Genomic DNA, 21249 nt, shown 5'->3' on the forward strand with positions numbered 1-21249 from the left:
GAATGGAGGCTTCAGAAGGATGTGGAGCTGGTCTGTGTAGCTCTCGGCCATCTTTCCAGGGCCCAGAACAGTGTTTTCCAGGTAACCTGGGCTAAGCAAACATCTGTCAGATATATTAGTAAGTTCCTGGGGACTGTCAACCCCAGGCACAGTAGAACTCCAGGAATCCTCAGCTGGGTGGATCTGGACCTGGCCCTTGGACCTTGTCACAGACACCTGGGATACATACAGGTCCTGGAGGCCTAGGCGCCTGACTCCGTTCCGCTGCATGGCCATGCCAGCCCCTGATTGGAGCCAGCTCTCTCCTGCTGACTTCGAGTCCTCTTGGCTGGATCCCTTTGCCCTCAGCCTCAGATCTTAGCCCTGCACCAAATGAAGGGCAGGGACTGCAGTGGGCTCTCAGGGGCCAGGAATCGGAGGGGAGAGAAAGTGTGTCACCCCTCAGGGGACACAGTGTGAAGAAGACAAGCAGATACCTGTGACCTGAAGACCCTGGCCAGACAGCTGCTACCGCCCTGTCCCCAGGAGCCTGCCTTGGAGGGGGCACAGGGCTGTCTTCTGAAATCTCAGGGTAAAAGCATTCCAGCTCTGCAGAGAGAGAGAGGTCAGAGGTCCCAGAGAATGCCTCACCAGGGGTGAGTCAGGGCACCAGGCCAGGGCCCAGGGCCCGAGGGAGCCTCCTCCCAGGACACAAATGCTGAGCCAGGGCTGCCCAGAGTAAAGGTTATGGGGGAGGTTCCAGGAGGTAGTCCACTGGGCCTGCTCCCTCTCTCAGAGGGTTAATAACGCACTGATTACCTCCAGCTGCCCGGTAGTCTGAGTGCACAGGGCCTGCCAGCCTCCATGCCAACAGCCTCTGGCCACTCCCTGCTGCTCTTACAGGCAATAGCTGCCTGTCAGAGAACGCAGCTTCCCAGCCGGCTGCCTGCTCCTGGGAAATGTACACCACACTGCTCCCTGGGCTTTCAGGGCAGCAGCTGGGCAGAGGGTGGCCTGTGGAGGTGGAGTCATTCTCTGCAGCCTGGACCCTGGACAGGAGGAGGGATACAACTCACGTGTTGTCTCTGTCCTGCCCGCAGCACACCTATGACACAGGGAAGTGACTCTTGTCTCTCAGCCTCACTTTCTACACCGACAAATGAGATAAATTTGCTCGGGATTCGAACTGTGGTGGGCAGGAGGGAGGTGGGAGGAGATCCTCCTTCCTGATGGCAGAGAGGGACCGTCCCTGCTGAGCCTGTCTCACCTTTCAACACATTCACGTGCCACAGGCAAATGGGCTGGGCTGGCCTTTCAGATAGCACCCTGGCCCGGGAGTCCAGACTTGGGCTCTGCTTATTAATTGCAGCTGGATGTCCACAGGGCACAGGCTGGGTCTGCAGCACTGCCTCTTCTCTTCCCCCTGCTGGGCAGCCTGTCCGCCTCACCCCTTCTCTTTCCTCTCTCCCCTTACTGCTTCTTGGCTCTTCTCCCTGCCTCTGTCTCAGCATCAGTCTCTGTCTCTGCAAGGGGAATCTCTTCCTTCTTCTCCCTTCCACTTAGTTCTAATCTGTTCCCTGCAGCTATCCTTCATGCTCTTCCTTGTCCCAGAAGCTCACAGGCACAATACACCTTTCTCCTGATTAAGTGAGGGCTTAGGATACGACCTGGAGAGACCATGTCTCCCTGTCTGACCTTACTGGCCTGGGTTGCCATTCCTTCTGGCTCTTTAGTGACCTGCCAGCTCAATTGCTTGTGCGAGTGAAGTTCTGAACTTCCCCCATCTCCTCCCAAGCTGTCCTCAAATCACTGGTTCAAACTGTTCCTAAGTTCGAGGGCTCTTGGGTGGAAGCTTCCCAACATGCTGTCTCAGGTCTGCCCTTGACCACACCAAGGAGGGCAGCCTCCTGACAAAGCTCTCTGTACTCGCTGAAGCTTTTTGCCCCCATCAACCCATGCCTGGCTGGTGGGGGTGTCATCTCTAAAGTGACATGTAGCCACTGGGTTCAGGCTGGGTATGGCAGGCCCAGGCTGCCCCTCCTGGATCCCTGGAGCCACCAACCTCAGGACTAACAGTGTCACACCACAGTGGGATGAAGATTCCAGGCAGGCGAGATCTTGGTGCTCATCTCCAAGGAGGGCAGCGTCCACCCACTGGGGCCAATCCCCCACCTCCTCCCTTTGGAGTGCCTGGCTCTGCTGTCCGGGCACCCCCTGAGCTTTGCACACTGGGCAGGACACCTGGATTTCTTTGGCCCCCTGAGTGGGGCCAGCTCAGAGGAATTTCTCAAAGCCTATTAGAGCAACAGCTGCCTCCTGCCTGCCTCCTGGGCTGGGCAGGGCTGAGGGCGGAGGGAGAGAGGGAGGGAGGTGGGAGGGAGGGAGAGAGGAGGAAGGAATAAAAGTTGGCAGGCGGACAGCAGAGCTCAGTCTGCATCTATCACAGAGAGGAGGCCTGTGTGGTGTGGGCTGGGCCAGGAGCAAGGAGAGGCCTTCCTCCCTTTGTGCTCCCCCCGCCCCCCCCAGCCCTATAAAGAGGCCCAGCCCAGGCTGTGGCTCAGCCCTCGGAGGGACTCGAGCACCAGGCAGCAAGCAGTCTCAAGCCAAGCCCCCAGCTAACATGGCCAGCGAGTTCAAGAAGAAGATCTTCTGGAGGGCCGTGGTGGCCGAGTTCCTGGCCATGACCCTCTTTGTCTTCATCAGTATCGGCACTGCCCTGGGCTTCAACTACCCACTGAGGGTAAATCAGACAGCGGTGCAGGACAACGTGAAGGTGTCGCTGGCCTTCGGGCTGAGCATTGCCACATTGGCCCAGAGCGTGGGCCACATCAGCGGCGCCCACCTCAACCCAGCTGTCACACTGGGGCTGCTGCTCAGCTGTCAGATCAGCATCCTCCGGGCAGTCATGTACATCATCGCCCAGTGTGTGGGGGCCATCGTCGCCACCGCCATCCTCTCGGGCATCACCTCCAACCTGCCCCAAAACTCGCTCGGCCGCAATGACGTGAGTGGGGTGCCCCAGGCTTGGGGGGGGCTCTGGAATGGTGCAGAGAGGGCACTAGTCCCATGTTCTGCCCATTTTGTGGATGGGGACACTGAGGGAGAGAGAGGACAAGAGGTTGTTGGGGGTTTTGTGGGGTTGTGCCTGGAGCTCAGCTCTGCTGCAGCTCTGGCCTGGTTTCTGCCGGGCTCTGTGGAAATCAGAACAGGAGAAAAGTGATTGTGCCAATGTCCCCTGCAGAGCGTCTGTTGTGGGGAATGAGTTTGGAGGCACTAACTTCAGGCCAGCAGTTCCTCATGCCCAGACTGTAGTTTCTTGGCCCTGCTCAGCCCTGCCCGGGGAGCCAGCTTCCTCCTCTGCAGCCCTGCACCCTGGGAAAACTCTACCTGCTGTCCCCAGCCATGCTGCTCCAGATGTGGGGCACCTCCACAGCAGCGTCTGCAGGAGTGTGAGCAGGACTCCCTTGGAGAGATTCCTAGGCTTTCAGGCAGCCCTCCATTTTTACACACTTCCCCAAATCATCTCCCCCAGGGAGTCAGTGAAAGAGTGCCTCAATTCCTCTCCCACTGGACATCAGACAAGGGCAAGGGAGTGAAAACACTTTTACTGGGTGACGGAGAAAGGTAGGAGGCAAGGGCCGGGCCCACAGTGCCTAGACAGAGAGGGGTGTGGCATGTGTGTTTGTGTGTGTGCAGGTGTGGGTGTGCATATGCTTGCCAGCGTGGATCTCTGAGCTTGGGTAAGCTGTATGGACATTCATGCTCCTGTGTGAAGGTGTGTGTGGGTGAGTGTGTAACTGCATGTACCCATTGCTTCTGGCGTGAATAGGAAGCAGATGTTAGCAACTGGGTGGCAGCTGCTGAAAATAATTGCCCCTAGGCTGCTTAGCATGGCTAAATGGCCATTGGTGGTGGCTGCCTGCTGTCACAGACCCCAGCTATTCCAGCTCCCCAGCCAAGTGCAAACACTGAATGCCCTTGCCATGCATCAGGGTGCAAATGGCCTTAGTGGCCACATAAGGGGAGTGAGAGGCCTAAGGGGACTGGGGGTACCCTTTTTGGGAAGGAGATGGACCAAGAGCACAGAGGAGGAACAGATCTGGAGAAATGTGGCTGGGGGTCCCTGCAGGTCTGGTGGGTGTGGGGACAGCAAAAGAGCAGGGGAGGGCTTCTCAGAGATGGCAATGGGTGATTACAGTTCTCATTTTCCAGCCAGAGTCCAGTCCTGCTGCCCAGAGGCTAGGTAAGAGTCTGGAGCAGAGGGCAGTTGTCGTGGCCCCGCCACAGGTGATGAGCACTTCTTCTGTCACATTGACACCTTCCCAGCCCTCTGTTGAGTCAACTTCTACTCAGCCGAAGATTGAAGATTAGCTCTGTGACTGGAGTTTAGACTTTAGCCAGGAAAGATGTGGCTGTGAAAGACAAAAGGACAGAGCTTGGATTGGCCATGGCCCCCCAGGCCTCAGTCTCCTCAGCAGAAGCAGAGTAGGTTGACCTCAGGGAATCCTTGTGGGTAGGGCCAAGTTCACACTGGGGCTTGGCTGGGTAGAATGGAGGTGGGGAAGGCTCTCCCTGAGGGCGGGATGGAGACTCCTAGACATACTGGCTCCCTCTTTCTCTCCCAACTCAGAGGACAAGCAGGACTTATGCACCTGCTGGAAAAGGCTTTGTACTGTCTGGTGTGGGCATCCAGCACAGGAGTGGGAGGGCAGAGCTCTTCTGCACCGTCTGGGTCTGGCCATACCCTGCTTTGGTTCTCCATCCTTTCTAGCTTCCATTTTCCAGAGGCTGGTGGGGGCTCTGGCCCTGCCCTGTCTAGACAATGGACATTTGGGGTTCAGGAGCACAGGTATGGGCTTAGAAACAGGTGGCCCCTAACCCTGCCACTCAGACACTGACCTGAGACCTGGGGGCACCTGGGAGTGGCTGTGATGACTCCAGAGGGACAGTGCACAGTCCACACAGCAGGTGACACACTCTTTCCTCCATGCTCTGGGGGAGGCTCCCACAGCCCCTCAGTTCTCCCGCCCCTCCCTGGCCAAAACCTGGGTGGGACAGATCGTTGTCTTGGAGATTTCCAAAGAAATTAAGGGAAAAGTGGCAGGAAGTGGTTGAGTGAGTCAAGGGGTGTCCCCTGGGGACATAGTAGGGACAACTTTCTCCTCACTGAGTCAGGACCCAGGACACGCCCTACAGAGACCACAGGCCTTTGTCCACCCTGCACTGTCCCAGTTAGTTCTGAGAGCCAAACCCTGATTTTGGCCAAGAGTGAGAGGTTCTGCAGGGTGGCTACTCTGGCCTGCCCCTGCCCTGGCTCAGCCACTGATATCCTATGTGACTCCACAGAACTAACCTGACTGATGTGGCCCAGGTTCATCTGTGAGCAGGACACAGAGGGTGTGGCTGGCTCAGGAAGTAGAAGATGCTGGGGCCCCGGGAGTCCCAGCATTCTCTGGCTGTTTTCATTCTTCTCCTCCCTGGCCAGCTCCCTGCAGACATTGATGAGGCTGCTGGGTGCTCAGTGCAGCCCTGGGAAGTACACAGTCCCAGAACAAGATAAGCCCTGTGTGCAGCTGGCTGTGATAAGAGACAGCAGGCAGGTGTGATAAAGAGGGGTCAGGGCTGGCTTAAGAACTTTGGAACTGGAACGGTGGGAAAGCCAGGTGGGCTTCAGGGAAGAGATGCTGTATGAACTCAAATGTGGAGACCCTATAGAGGGAAGGGGCTTCTGGCCAGAGTGCTTGTGTTTGCTTAAGCAAGAAGGCAGTAGACGCTGTGGCTGAGGGTCACTGGATCTAGTCTGAAGGGGCCCTGGTCAGGCCAGTGCCTGCATCTGGAGGGCGCTCCGTCCCCAGCTCCTATGAGCTCAGCCATCCTGGGGATGCAGAGGGGGCAAATCTACTCACAATCGGGTCCTTCTTAGCCCTGCTGGTGGTGCCACAGCCAGGACACATAATTACTGTTTCCAGGGGGTTAAGAGAGGGGCTGCCTTCACTCATTCAAGGGCCTAAGTGCTTGGAAAATGCTCCCATGTGCTGCCCCAGCAGCCTGGCCTTGGTTCTAAATGCTCCCCATCCCCCAGTTTCTGGGGCCTCGGTTTTCCCAGCTAGAGGGACAGAGGTCCGTCCCTCCATGTCCCCAGTTCTCCCAAGATAGAGGCCCCTGTTGCCTCCTCCAGGGCTTAGAGGTGGACCGGGGAAAGGGAAGCCAGAGTTTCCGATGACCCTGCTCAGGCCAACCTACCTGGGGAGAGGGCGGGGGGCCGGGTGGTGGTGCCTTAGCCAGGACGTATAATTACTGTTTCCAGCCAGAACAGATGAGAGGGGAGGGCAGCAGCTTTGCGGTGGAGACTTCCCTCACCACGGAAAGTTCTGAGCTGCCTCCCCCAGTGGAGCCCTCTGAGCAGCCCAGCCAGTGCCAGTATGGCCCACCCCAGTGCTCGGCCTCCTCCCAGGAGCCCACATCTGCAGGGGCAGGATTGTGAGAGGACGTGTGGCTCCATGGGTGGCCCCAGGCCCCTTTCGCCCTGGCTTCCTGCTCTCAGCCAGGCACCCTCCAGCTATACGAAGTGGCCCAGTAACTCATCACGAGCCCACTCCATGCAGCCACCCCAGCCCGGGCCCCACCCAGCAGGTATTGCTAGCCCATCAGCCCTTCCTCAGACAGGTCACACATCCTCCCAGTTGGCTGGTGAACTTTTCCTGGTGGTAAAGGAGCCTTCATTTCTACCTGGCAGAGGCTTCCTGCAGGCCCTGGTGCCCACTCTTCAGAACCACCAAGTGGATCTGGGGTCTCCTCTATGGCAGGGCTTGGAACCACACACCTGCAGATATGGGCAGGAAAGTGTTGTCCCCGAGGGCACAGGTGTGGCCAGGGTTTCCTCAGGGTCTCTCCCTGGGGACCAGATGTGTTCCTTGCCCACAGTGGGTTAAGTGAAGGGCTGTTTTCACTCATCCAAGAAGCTGCGGATCACTCAGACCAGCACAACCAGAGGCTGAAGCCCATAACTAAAAGTAGGCAGAAAAGGCTGGAAAAGGTCTTCACTGCCATTAGCAGTTCCCCATCATGGCCTGAAAGGCAGTAGGGTTCCTGTCAGGGGCAGGTTCTGTTTGATACAAAGAATTATTACTTTCTTTTTTTTTTTGGTACCGGGGATTGAACTTGGGACCTTGCGCTTGCGAGGCAGGCGGCAAAACCACTGAGCTAAATCCCTGGCCCTGAATTATTGCTTTTTAATTGGGAAGCAGTGGCCTGTAAGTTAATGAGCTCCCTAGGGGTGTGTGCAGTGAACCTACCTGGCATGGAGGCCTTTCAGGGGCACCTAGCTGAGCAGGGGTACAGTGAGGTGGCTGGAGGTCCTGTGACATAGGATTTGTGTTGGGCTGAGGGTAGCAGTACAGTTGGATGTGGAGGGATTCTGTGCTCAGGCTTCTAGATCCTGATGGTGTCTGTCCGATGTCAGGCAAGGAGGGATGCTGGAGACTGCCTGGGCTGGAATCAGGGCCACAGTCTCCATTTTACTGGTGGGGAATCTGGCAAACAGCAGCATGGAGCCTTGTCAGGGTGCACAGTGAGTTATGGCAGGGCAGGACCATGCCCCCAACCTCCTGGCTCCCACTGCATGATTTTTCTGCTCCAAAAAGCACACTCTCTTGCTGCACAAACACGTACACATTCAGACATTTGTGTATACATGGTACACATGGTGGCACATGCATGGGACATTCTCAAGGGCCCCTCAGGCCCTGAAATCCTGGGGTAGGGCCTCTTCAACGAAGCCTTTTCTTTTTCCTGCCCTAGAGTAAGGAAAAGAAGGAGGAAGGGAGAGAGGAAGCCATTGCTTTGTGCATTGTTCCTTGTTGGGGAGATAAAATGGCTGCTGAGAGCAAATAAAAGACCCTTTGAGACCTGCTGCTTTCTCACTCAAGAGAGCTCCTTCCCTTCTCTGATCCCCTCCCCTCTCTATTCAACAGTAGCACCCATGGGGGTGTGTAACACCAGTAAAACACTCAGAAATGTCATCAAATATGCCACTGCAAACCTACAGCTATTGTCCAGGACCTTGTGACACACAGAGACCCTAGCCATACAGAGCACGGGGAAGGCTCAGTGTACCTGGCCAGCACCTGATCAGTTTGTCTAAATGTCCCATGTAGGTTTAAGAAGAGTATCTGTTCTTTGCTATTCTTTAATTTTGGGGTGCAGTATTTGTCCTGTTTCACTGAAATCGAGCTTGTTAATTTTGTGGTTCAATTCCTCTCATTTGTGTTATTAGCATTTTTTGACTGCTTCTTTTTATCAATTTCTAAGGGCAGATTGTTAAAAATCTTTCAATCAGGGAGTAGATTGATCCAATTCTTGTAATTCTATCAATTTTTACACCATTTGTTTTTGGCTATGTTGTTTAGTACATACAAGTTGAGGATTTTTGTAGTTTTTTGATAGATTTTTTTCATTTAATTATTGTGTGATAAACCTCTTAAAGTCTAACAAAAGAGAGAGAGTTATCCTGGGGCCCATCCCCAGACACACACACATATTGTCACTCAGAGAAGAGATAGATATACAAAGCCACACAGGGGCACACAAAGCCATGGACACCACCATGTACACACATGAATACTCACAGAGAGGTGATATAATGGGGCCTGCAAGGTTCCTCCAACTGCCCAGGACTGAGTCCTGGAAGCACTGGGGTGGGCAGGGCAGTCCTTGATCTTCCTTGTTCTCTGCTCCTTGAGAGCAGATGTTCAGAGCCTCAGCCATGGGCTGAGGTATGCCAGCATGCCCAGACCAAGTTGGAGGCCCTGGACCTCGGAAGCTACTCTGTTGGCCTGCTTTCAGGTGGAAGGGAGGGTTCAGATCCCATTGGCTAGAGAGGTCAGTTCTGGAGCCTGGGACATGCTGGCAGCCAAAGAGCCACCTTTGCCAACTCCCCAGTCGAAGCTGGGAATACCCAGGGCCCTTGGTAGCCAGCACACTGGTCCATGAGTGAGAGGTGGCACATACCCCAGGGCAGGGATCCAGGCTTTGCTGCCTCCTCCCTGAGCCTCAGCCTCCCCTCTGTCCTCTCATTGAGTCTGGCACAGAAAGACCTGTAGGCTTGGACAGGGAGTTGTGGGGATCCCAGGCTGGAAGGAGGTAAGGTGCCCACATGGGAGGCATGTAGGGTCCTCGCCTCCAGGAGGCAAAGAGTTCAGTGAGGGTGCGGCAGCATGGAGCAGATTTAATCACAGCCAGGGAGACTGGGAGTCTTCTTGGAGCTGGTAGATCTGACTGGGGCCTTGAGCAGTGAGCTCACATGGGTTTGGTGTTCAGATAGAGAATTTATAACTTTCTGATGCTTCAGAAGAATTGTGTGGATTATTTTCTTCTTCACACTGGCATTAGCAAAATTAATTTTACTATATTTAATTTAATCAATAAAATACAAGTCCTGAGCCATCCAAAACTATGTGGGAAAGTACAAACATATTTTTTCTTCTAGCAAGTAACCATATCTCAGATAGGCCCTATTTAAGCAATTGTTTCAAATTTAATAGATTGTATTCAGTCAAATAAGGTTTGATTATGTTTTTACCTACTCTTTCCTAGATGTCAAGTTTTAATGGACCTTTAACTGTGCCTTCTAATTCTTAATTATGTTTTTCCACATGTAAGTAATGCAAGTGGATTAAGTGGTTCAAGGAAGAGCCCACCAGAGGATGTTGATGCAAACCAAGGGGTGCTTACCAGGGTGGTAGTGGGGAAGAGGGTATTAGAAGAAGCAGGTTGCCAGCCCTGAGGTTCCTGGCTGCCAGGAAGCAGGTACCTCCTGCAGCTCCCAGGGCAGGTGGCTGCTCTTCCCCTTCCCCAGGACTCAGAACACTGGGCCTGGCATTATGACCTGCTCTGTTCCCTTTGCATGGGAAGTGATGCCTTGGGCAGGGGCTGGGACTCTCAGCCCTGGTTAAGAACCGGAGAAGATGAGCTGCATCTGGGAGAGGGTGAAGTGAGGACCAGGGTGGGGTGTGTGTGTGTGTGTGTGTGTGTGTGTGTGTGTGTGTGTGTGTGTGTGTGCTGAGCAGGAGCCACTTATAGCCATGGCTCCGGGAATCAGCAAGAAAGGGATGGTTTCAGGATTCCCGACAGCTAGCAATTAGGCTCATCCTAGAGAGCAGAGCAATGAGCAAGAGAAGAGTTGAACTTTACTGGGCCTCCCAGTGTGAATGTGGATGGGACAGCTAAGCCTGCATGGCCTCCCCTCCACCCAGCCAACCTGGCTTCTGGAGGACCCTTGCCAGCAGCTCTAGGGACCTCACTGTCTCTTGAATACCTGTGTAGGCTGGGCCCTTCCTCTCTGCCTGTCCTCATATCCTATGGAAATAATGAGAAAGAACCAGAATAAGAACCACAGTCTCTCCTTCCAGATGCCCTGAGACAGCCCCTTTGCCTTTGACCCTCTCACAATGCCCTAGAGAGTGAGCAGGGAGCATTAGATCCACTTTGCACATGGAAAAACCGAGGATTAGAAGGGTCAAGCTGTGTTCCTTGTGCCAGCAAGTAGAACAGTCAGGATCTGAACACAGAGTAGACATTGCCTGGCCTTGAGGCAGGAAGAGAACTAGGCACTGCCCAGAGGGCTGCCTGATGGGACTCAGTTCTGGGGTCCGCCAGAAAAGGCCCAGAGCTAAGACCGTAAGGCAGGGGAGGGGATGTGAGTCATTCCCTTTAAACCTGCAAGGCAGACAAAAGCTGGAAGAGAATTGTTCTTTTAAGATGGTCTTGAACAGGGCTGGGAAAACCTCTGCAGGAATGGAGGTGTGTCCCCCACCTAGGATTTTGCAGAATGTCCTGTAGCCTTAAGAGATACCCCAGCACCCTCAGGATGGGAACTGGGAAGGGAGACTCAAAGCTCTAGCTTGTTGAGACACTGCCCGGCCTGGGAGAAGGCAGCCTAGGTGGCAAAACTGGGCATCTTTGCAAGTGAACCTTTGTGACTTGGTTCAGTTGCCCTATGTGGGTGTTCTGCTCCCATCCCGTGGAGCAGGATGCAGGGTGCCCTGGAGAGTCCTCTGGGTGCAGTTGCTGGCGAGAGAGGGCTTAGCTGACCTTGTGGCAGCTCTCATTCCCTTCTTTTTCTGTGAGTCATGTTTCTAAAAGTGGCCTAGGAGCCGTGGCAGCCAGACTGTAGTGGTGAGACCTGGTGGCCAAAGAAAGGAAGGGGAGGGCCAGAGCCAGGGCAGAGGGGAGACAGAAGGAAAGACAGGGAGGCCATGGCCGAAGGAAATGGGAGAGAGACACTGGATCAGGGAAAGAGGGAGACTGCATGGGGAAGAAGAGATGGGGTGGAGGTGAGGATATGGGACCAAAGGAGAGACCACAGGGCTGGGAGAGCTAAGAGAAGAAGATGCCCCCAGCTTCGGGATGCTTAGAGGCAGCAGGGCATGGCATGGAAAGTTCCGACTCTGGGGCATGAAGCAGTGTCCCCAGCTGGGCCCTCCTATTCACTTGCTTCTTTCTATTCTCCTGTAAAAGGCCCTGACCATCTCCTCCCATGCCTGAGCCTTGCCCCTCACCTTTGGCCTTGGGAACCCCAGAGTACCTGGGCCTGGGCCCTACCTCGCCTCAGGCATCAGGGAAGAGCGGGAGATACTGGGCTGTGCTCAGCACTAGCGGGAGGGGACTGATGACCAGTGCCTGCTGTGTGCCTGGGCAGAGCCGGGCTCCCTCTGAGCACAGTGAAAGCACTGAGGGTCTGACCCTAGTGCCAGGGCCTGGGACACTTGGAGGTCTTGGGACGTAGTTTCCATCCTCCCTGCTCACCATGCCTCCTTGCTCTTCTCCCCTACAGCTGGCCCCTGGTGTGAACTCAGGCCAGGGCCTAGGCATTGAGATCATCGGCACTCTGCAGCTGGTGCTGTGTGTGCTGGCCACCACTGACCGGAGACGACGTGACCTTGGTGGCTCTGCTCCCTTAGCCATCGGCCTCTCTGTGGCCCTGGGGCACCTGCTGGCGGTGAGTGGAGGGCCTTCCCACATGGGGTGGGCCGGGGAGGGCAGGCCAGGTGGGGAAGCCCTGCATGGGCAGTGAAAGCCTCTGGATGAAGCTGCACTGCGGTGGGAATGGTCGGCCAGCTCTGGGGGCAGGTATGTTGCTGGCCACCTTCCCGGGTCAGTGCTCCTCTCTCCTGGGTCTGATTCCTCCTCGCCTGTCCCTTTCCTTCTGTCCTCTGTTTTCTCACCTGTCTCTCTCCTGTCACTTTCTTTGCACTCCTTCCCACCCCCAGATCGACTACACTGGCTGTGGTATTAACCCTGCTCGGTCCTTTGGCTCCGCGGTGATCACCCACAACTTCAGCAACCACTGGGTAAGCTGGGGCTTTGAGGTCACAGGGCAAGTTCAACACCGCCACGTGGCATCCTTCTCCCTACCGGGGCTGTGGGAAGCTGCCAGGGCAGAGAAAATCAGGAGACAGAGGCCCGAGATGAAGGGGTGGTGGGGCCACATTGGAGCAGTTAGGCCCAGCCTCTGCCTTCCTAGTTTAGACTGCCCCACCCTGCCCCACCTAGTGGCCCTGAGCCACCCTAGCAGAAGTCTCACCTCTGCCACTTTCTGATTCAGGGAGACCTTGGGCAAGCTGCTCACCCACTCTGTTGGTTCCTCAAGCTGTGTGGTGGCATAATGGTAGCTCTTCTCTGCCAGGAGGGGAAAGAATCTGAGCTAAGCACAGAGAGAGCACTCTGTGGGCTTCAGCTCTAATTATCACTGATGTGCATGTTCCAGGCCAGCCCTGTGTTAGACTGGACTGTCTCTGGGGCCCTTCCAGGGCCGGGGCAGTGGTGGGTGGGTGGGCAATGGGCATCTTCAGGAGGCTGGAACTGACATGCCTGAGCTGGCCCACACAGAGGCCAGGAGAGGCCCCTCCACACACCCTAGCCTGGCGCATCCTGGGGGAAACTGAGTCAGCAGGCTGGGATCCAGCCCTGCCTGCCTCTGTCCAGATCCAGGTGGGGGACAACTTCCAGTGGGGTGGTGGGGACTTCCCAGGGAGGAGCTGTGGGGTGCACCTCTCAGCCCCAGCCAGGTGCCCTCTGATCACATCTGTTCTCCTAGATCTTCTGGGTGGGGCCGTTCATCGGGGGAGCCCTGGCAGTGCTGATCTACGACTTCATCCTGGCCCCGAGAAGCAGTGACCTCACAGACCGCATGAAGGTGTGGACTGGCAGCCAGGTGGAGGAGTACGACCTGGATGCAGACGACATCAACTCCAGGGTGGAGATGAAGCCCAAATAGAAGGGCCTGCCCTAAGCATCCATGTGGGGGGCAGGGGCAGGGACGGGCAGAGGGAGGGGAGGGCTAAAATTCATATTGTAGACACTCTGCCAAGCTGGCCAACGTCAGTCCCCGAGGTTTGCCAAACCTGCATGGTCAGGCCTCGTTGGAGGTGTTTCTCTCACTTTCTTTCTTTCTCCATTTCCTGGGCCTCAAAGCTTCCTGGGGACCAAGATTCGCTAATTCACCCCTCCCTGTTGTCACTGAAGAAGTGAAAGAGAGGGACCCATCTGCTGTTGTCCCCTCAGAGTGTGTGGGGAGGTGTGCCAGAAAGTCTCCCCTCACCCCAAAGCTAGTTGCCAACTCGCCTGCCACAGGGGCCTGAGGTCCCACTGCATTGCTTTAGTGCCTCTGGTCAATGCCCTCCCTCCCTGCCAGGTACTGGCCCCAGGAATGCTTGAGGGAAAGAGTGGGCAGAGGGGTGCAGGTAGCAGACAAGATTAGCCCCTAAGTTTGGCTTGCTCCCAGGGCACCTCCCACCCCCAAGAGTTGCTGCATGACTTGGAGTTATCCCTGACTCAGGGCTTCGGTGACCGTCATCTGTAAAGTGGTAGGGACAGGGAGGACTGCGTAGATTCTGAACGTGTAAAGTACCACAGGTTCCAGAAGGCATGGCCAAGACCAGTGCAGCTCCACCCACTTGTCCTGGGCTTTTTCCCCAGCTGCATTCACATCTGTGTGCCTGTGCACTCTTATTCTGGAGCAGAGATAGACAGATAGCCCAGGTGGTTGAAGGTGCCTGTTCCCTGTGGGGAGTGGGGGCCTTCCCTAGACAGGGCCTGCTGTTGTAGAGTAAAGGCCATTTGGAGGGCGAAGGAAGGACCCTGATGTTCCCTCACTGAGGCTTAGTTGGTCTTCCTATCTATCACAGAATGAACTTCAACATTATTCCAGCACAGACCTAGGACACCATCGTGTGGGTGTGTTTGATAAAGGGCGCTTGGGTTATCTGAGGCCTCAAACCTGAGGACAGAAAGATTCTGATGTGAATCAGTCTATGGTGACAGGTGCCCTTTGCGGGGGTTCCAAGCTTGGTACTGATCCTGAGCAGGGAAGAACATCTCCTATACCTGCTCTTGAGGCCCTGGCTGGAGCCATCTGGGGCAGCTGAGTGAGCTGCTCAGGCTTGTTGTGTGACCCTCAGGCCATAGCCTTCTTTCCTCATTGACCTAGAGGGAAGAGGTCGGCCTTGACCTGATGAGGTAGCAGCTGGCTGATGAGCATCCCAGGTGCGGTTCAGAGCAGAGTCACCCTGGGGACTGATGTCTCCCACTCCACTCTACAAATCTGAAAGTCCGCTGGATTCCAGCAGGCCAGAGCAGCTCCACTACTGTGCCACAGCCATGAGGCCAACATACGCCGAGAGACACAACCACAAGCACGCAGAAGTTTAGAAGCAGGAGGTGAATGGGACCCCTTAGTGGTCACCAGCATATCACATCCTCACGCTCTCTTCTCCATTATGTAGCGGGAACTTCCAGCCTATTTAGCAGATAAGGAAACTGAGGCTCAAGGTCCCACAGCTAGATCAAGATTTGGCCATTCTACCAACCAAGGCCATGCCTGGCTCCTCCCCGGACCGTGAGGTGAACTCTTCTCATTCTCAGTTTCTCAGTTTGTGCCTGGGCAATGGCCAGGGGCCAAGGAGCAGGGAGGTTGTGATGGAGCAGGAGGGGCAGACCCAGCCCTGCCTGGTTCTGGCTGCTGTGTCCCAGGACCCTGCATCTGTCTGCTCAGCATTTATGTCTCTTTGGAATTGGAATTTTATTATATGTTAAGAAAATAAAGGAAAATGACTTATAATGTCCTCTAGATTCCCGTAGTTTTTTTTTTTTTCTTCTGGTGCTGCATCCTTACAAGGGTCTTCTGGATCTGTGAAGAGATTGGTCCCACTCATGAGACCTAGTGTGGGGTGGGGACACAGCCTCCCTGCTGTGCTCAAGATCCTTGGTCCCTGGGGGTGGGTACAGCTGCAGGACAGAACCCTGGATGCACACAGGATCCTGCCCCTGGGGCCTGGTGGGGTCATTTTGGAGGTCTTGGAGTAGCTGGGGAGGGGCAGAGGTCCTAATCATTTTAAGCAGCATGGATTCTGGAGGGTACAAGGGATGGAGAAGGGAAGGCCGACATCTGACAGCCGTATTAGTTCCCACTCCCTTCCTCAGAGCAGGTCCCTGGGAGTCACAGACCTGCCAGGCCTCTTCCCCACCTCCCTCAACTCACCCTCAGGATCTCACCACACTGGGCTGGGCACTGGGGCCCACAAGCTCTGCCCTAGGGAGCTCGGGCCTCTGGGGGATGGACTGGCTCTTCAGTGCTCTGTCAGCTGACACTCAGACCTGGCTTCCCCCCACCCACACAGGGTGTGGTATTTGTCCCAATCAGGGCCAGCTCTACTGAAAGAATGGGTGCTTGGTGACAGGAAACAGGCCAGGGGCCCATCATGTCTTCCACTGAGGCCTGGTGTCTGGAGGCTTCCAGAACCATCAACCCATAACAATCGCCCCGGGCCACACAGGCAGGTGTTGCCACAGAGTGGACTGAGCAGGGAAGAGCTGTGTAGGAAGGTCCTGGCACCCCAACACTACTCCTAAGAGACACACATACCCTGCTCCCTCTGTGGAGGCCCAGGCTGATGTGACACAGGAAAGGTTGGGGCAGGTAGAGCACCATGGTCACCCTAGGAGGGCTACGTCAATAGTGGCAACAGCCTTTCTTCTTCCAGTGCACACTGGGACTGGGCTGCCTCAGCCCATGCAAACTGCCCCAGCTTCAGGATGGGCTGGTATGAGTGGGAGAGGGACTGCGGGGCAGCAGGAATGGTGCAGAGGCTAGCGCAGTGCACCCCGGGCCCATCTGCCAGGTACACCCAGCCTCTCTCACACCCCTACTGGTCTTAGCTCCTTACATTGTCCCATTCTTCTAGGTGTGAAGTCTTCCGCATCCCTACTGTGGGCCCCAGCCAGTCCCACCCCGTTCCACCTCCATGCCATAACAGAGCCTTTCTTGTGGTATTGCTTCCAGAATTTATGACTACCAGAGTCCTTGAGCCCAGAGGTAGGGCCTGAGAAGAGGCCGAGCACTGGGGTTTCCGGAACACCTTCTAGATACGAGGAGCCTCTCTGTGACAGTGCATGCATTCTCTCTTAACTTTACAACTGCTTTGGAAAGTAGAGAGGTCCCCATTTACAGAAGACACCCAGGCCCCCTGAAGATGAACTGATTTCTCGAAGATGGCAGAACTGAGATTTGAACTCATTCTGCTTGACTTAAAGACTGGGATTTGCTTAGTTCTGGGCCAGCACCACAGCCAGCCTGCACTTAGCTGTGCCCCCTCCTGCAGAGTGGTGAGGGGGAGGAGGAAGGGAGAAAGGGTAGCCTGGAAGCCTGGGGCATCTGGAGAAACCCCTTTCATCCCAGGGCTGCCTGGAAGTGGTGTCAGCTTGAGTTACACTGGCATCCCCAGGCTGAGGCTGCTCCCTGGCACTAATCCTACCCCTGACTATTCCTCCCCCCAGGAGCAAAATAGCTGATACACTTGCTCACTTACCAGAGTACAGCTGAAAGGGAAAGGCAGTGCTGCACCACGAGGGCTAATGCTGCACTGAGAAACGCCTTGTAGCCAGGCTGTCCAGACTCCTCCTGCAGCCCATGAGCTCAGTGCTCCACACACCCATCTCCCTGGGATCATCCCAACCCCCCTCTGCACTGTGCTGTCCAGCCCAGCACAGAGAAGAGGTTTGGGGGCTCCTTGGGCAACTGGAGTCCTTGTCTGTTGTGTCCATCCATGTTTAACTGAGAGAGCAAATTTCCAGGACTCAACCTTTGTCTCTAGGCTGCTAAGCATTCAGGTCACTGCCCACGTGAGGTGCCCTCTCTGACCTGTTGCACCTCTTTGGCCAGGTCCCTACTGAGCCTGACCACAGGTCATTTTCTTTGGCAGGCTCTTGCCTGGCCAGATCCCTGAGGTGGACCCACAGGGGTGGCTCAGCCAGCATGGAAGGCTGCACTCCTCTGCACCTGGCTGATGAGGAAGCAGGATGTAATCTAGCAACCACTGAAGCCTAGAACATTTGTCTTTCCATTAAACTCACAAAACCAAGAAGCTATGGCTCTATAATTATATTAGAAGTCCCCCAGGACTTAGAATCTTGGAGCAGATCAGAAGATTTTCCAAAACCTTTTCCAGGGAGCATCAGTCCAAGCCCTGTGAATATTCTTATTAGCTGGAGGTTGAGTTTCCACAGCACATATATGTTTAAGCTCAAGCACTGGGTTAGTCCACACTGAGTTCTGAACATTTGGGAATCCGGGGTCCTTACAGCCTATATTTTCCCTTTTGGTATTTCTTTTCTCTTCTAACCTCAAGGGAACTCCTTTTTCCAGGTCCTGGAGTGGTGCTGAGAGGAATGGCTCTCTGAAGCCACCAGCCCAAGGGCCAGCCAAGTGGCTAAGCACAGGTGTGATGGACTCCAGTGGGATCAGTGGCTGTGACTCTGGCCCAGACCCCAGTGCTGTTGTTCTTCTCCAGGCTTGCATGGTTCCATGAGGGCCCAGATGGAAAGATATGCATGATTCAGGAAGACTCTTGCTACTGGACCCTAAGCACCCTGGTACCTTTTGAGGACTTGGTAAATGTAGGGAGAGTTGTCTCTCCTTTGGGGTTCCCAGGCTGGTCCTCAATGTCCCAGGAACAAAAGCCACCTGGAAAAGCCCTGGAGGAACCTGTCAGGCCCCTGCCTGTGGCGTGGCTGGGCCTGTGCTGGCCCACTGGGATTTTCCATCACTCCGGTAGGGCATACCTTCACTGGTCAGAAGCCTCTCAAGGAGGGGACAGTGATTAATGTTTTATGGGCGAACTGCTGGGCACGATGCCTTGTTTTCTTTAGGTTTAGAATATAATGAGGACAATGAGTGGAATTTGCTGCGGAGGGTGGGACCTGGGTGAGGCTGTTCTTGGGGCCTGATGACCCAAGGTGATGATGTTTACTGTCCTTAGTGTCAAAAGGGAGAAAGTTGCATAGGTAGGGAAGGCAGATGAAGCCCTTGCGTATAGGGCCAACTTCACCAACCTATGCACCAACCTACGGCAAGGGGTCAATGAGCTCCCCCAGACTAAGGGACTCTACTCATCCCAACAAAGCCACCTTCTCTGCATGTAGGATTTCTCTTATTTTTCTATTCTTTCCAATATATTGACCAGACAAGGAAGGAGGGCACAACAAATCCTCAGCTGTGGCGCAGCTACAGCTCCATCTGTTCTTAATATATTGAAATTGTTCTGGGTGGAAGATAGTGTTCAGTGTACATGAAAGAACTATCTATACAGCAAGCACCAAGTGTAAAGTGTGTGAATTCATGAATGCGGGTGACTTATCCCTGCATAATCTGTCTGTATTCATCCTCTGATCTGTCCTAAAACACTTCCAAGTGATTGTCACTCATTGGACAGCTCAGAGCAGTACTCAGGTCTGGACTCTGTGATCTTGGGCAGCCTCACCGAGGACCAGGCCTGCCACACAGTTAGAGGCTGGAGAAACATCCTCATCCCATAGTCACCCTATCTCTAAAAGATGTCACCACCATGTACTTGGTTTGCCTGTCACCAACCTGCCACCCATGTGGAATGTTGGCTTAAGGAGGCTGACCTGGCTGGGTTTGTTAGGGGGCACCTGGAACACACTTTTCAGTAAGCTACAAAATTGGTGACAGATGCACAACTTGGAGAAGAGTGTCACCTATTTTCCCTCCACCGTGGTGACATAAGGGAAGGGGTTGGAGGAAAAGGCTGCAAATGAGGCTAACCCACAAAAAGCACACTTGCAGGATGAAGACAGATCTCAAAATCAGACTCCCATTTGCTATAATATTGAAAATTCTAAAAGTAGGAATGTCTCCTCCTTGAACTTTGGTACTCTTTAAACTTCATTTATATTTTTCATGATGTAACTGAAATAGATAGGAATAACTTATGCCTTCAAAGAACTCAGAAATTTGAAACAAATGAAATCTACAACATCAAGAAATTCATTTAAATTATGTAAGTTTAAAGTTGCTGGCTGGAGGTGATGCCCACCATGCCACACCATGAGGGAATTAAGGTATTTTGAATATCACCTTGGCATGTGTGGGCACGTGAGCATTTGTGTGTGTGCATGGCTGCATGTGTGTGTGCCCACATGTGTTTGGCTCACTGGAGAGTGCTGTTGAGTCCGTCTTCCAGCTGCCCACACTCACTCTTAGCTGACTGTGGAACCGCTGCAGGTCTCCTGGGTCCTGTGGAGGACATGCCTGCTGGGAGGAGGTATGACCATCTCACCGCTTTCTGGCCCTTTGCTTCAACTCCAAGGAAGCTTCCTCTAGTCCAGCTGGGACTGGAAACACTGGGGGTCCCTTCCACAGACCCAGTCACAGGGTGGACCAGCATCACAGGTGGCAGCAGATGAAGCTGATGTGTCATGCTACGAGGAGCAAGTTCTCTTCTGGAAGCCACCCCTCCTCATTGCCCAGCCAGGCCTACAGCACCCATATCACCTTCTACCTTCTTGGCTAAAAGCCAGGTAGAAACTCAGGCCTCCTTCTTTGGATCTATTACACACAATACTGTTGTTCCTTGTCAATGAGATTTTTTTTCAATGAGAAACACAATAAATTCTAGATTGATAAGAATGCTGTGACCCTCTGCCTTTGTTTATCCCTGGTGCTCAGTGAACAGCCCCATGCAGCCATGCCCTGGAGGTGACACCCACGTTTAGGAAGGTGCAGTGTGGTCAGAGCTGGTTTCATAGCAGTACAGAGGCAGGTTTTGGAGGAAGGTCACAGGAGATATGGCCTGTAGTTTTGACAGGCCACCTGGCATAAAAGCCAACTGCTGGCACACACCAGGCCCCTGAGATTGGCATTCAGGACCCCCTTTCCAGCATCCTGTAGTCCACTCAGAGGGTTGAGCCTGTATAGCAGAGTGGTGGGCGCGCAGGACTTTCCTGGTCCTCTTTACTTACACCAGCCCCATTTTGCCTCCTGCCTCACTTTACCCACCTCTCCTCTTAGCTGCCTCTCTGTAGACCTGCAAATGTGGCCTTGTTCCCCACCTCGAGGGAGGATTCCTGTGCCCTGAGGTGAGATGACTCTGTTCAACTGTTCGTGAAGTTCCCGGGAGTCAGCCGTGCAACTGGGTTGGAACTCAGAGCCAGTGGCACCTTCCATCCGAGACAAACTTCAAGAATTCCGCAGCTTCCAATGACCTCCTGAGTGGGGAGAGGCAGCACATCTGCCTCCAGGAATGTGGGGCCCAGAGACACCAGGCTCAGGAATGCCTCCTGGGCTGCAGCTTCCCTTCCAGAAGATCCTGAGGGCCCCAGCCCCCTGCCCCTTCTCTTCCTTCTCCCTGTGCGTGAGTTTCCTCTGGGGAGCTCTTCGGGAGAGGAAAATCCTAGAGAGTTAGATTTGAAAAGAGCTCAGCAGCCATGGTGAATGGACCCACAGGCTCCATGGCACCCCTGACCAAGGCCCAAGCAAGTGCACTTAGGTTGGTCACCTGCCCTCTGAGGTCCCTGCCAAATGGGAACCCCAGCTGCTGGAGCTGTGAGCTGCATTTCACACATGTGGGGCGAGTTCGGAAACTGCATCACTCTCTTGAAGACACATCATTAGGGTTCCCACAGCACAGGCTCTGGCAAGTGTTGCAGGAAAAACTCACTTGATTTGAGCCAGTGTTCAAACTTGTCTGTCCGCAGAACACTCTTTTCGAAGTAATGTGAATTATTATTTCAGAGCTCTTGTTGTCTACAAAAACCTGTATTGTAAATGCTGGCCTGCATGCTATCTCTGAGAGCCTCTCAGCTTTCAGATTCCCTTGTTTAAACCCTCAAGATGACTTCATTTATCAAAACCTCTCCTGGGAGCAGGTGTGAGGGAAGAGGAAGTTTCAGAGTTCAGAATGAGGTGCTTAGGAG

The 21249-nt window shown here is 54.4% G+C and overlaps 1 protein-coding gene across 2 annotated transcripts; it reads left to right on the plus strand.

Moving 5' to 3' along the window:
• The first annotated feature begins 2411 nt into the window (after positions 1–2411).
• Positions 2412–15101, plus strand: Aqp1 (aquaporin 1 (Colton blood group)). Of its 2 annotated transcripts, XM_013076532.3 has the most exons (5): positions 2412–2983; positions 11813–11977; positions 12249–12329; positions 13076–13174; positions 14468–15101. In XM_013076532.3, the coding sequence occupies exons 1-5, from the start codon at positions 2600–2602 to the stop codon at positions 14498–14500; spliced, it is 762 nt and encodes a 253-aa protein (XP_012931986.1). In that variant the 5' UTR covers positions 2412–2599; the 3' UTR covers positions 14501–15101. The 2 variants fall into 2 exon arrangements, with proteins under 2 accessions (XP_012931986.1, XP_004856345.1); XM_004856288.4 differs by having other exon boundaries at positions 13076–15101.
• Positions 15102–21249: the final 6148 nt, after the last annotated feature.

Source organism: Heterocephalus glaber, unplaced genomic scaffold (assembly GCF_053883595.1).
Source record: "Heterocephalus glaber isolate CG9 unplaced genomic scaffold, H.glaber_assembly_v1.0 deba00000546, whole genome shotgun sequence".
Classification (NCBI taxonomy): Eukaryota; Metazoa; Chordata; class Mammalia; order Rodentia; family Bathyergidae; genus Heterocephalus; species Heterocephalus glaber.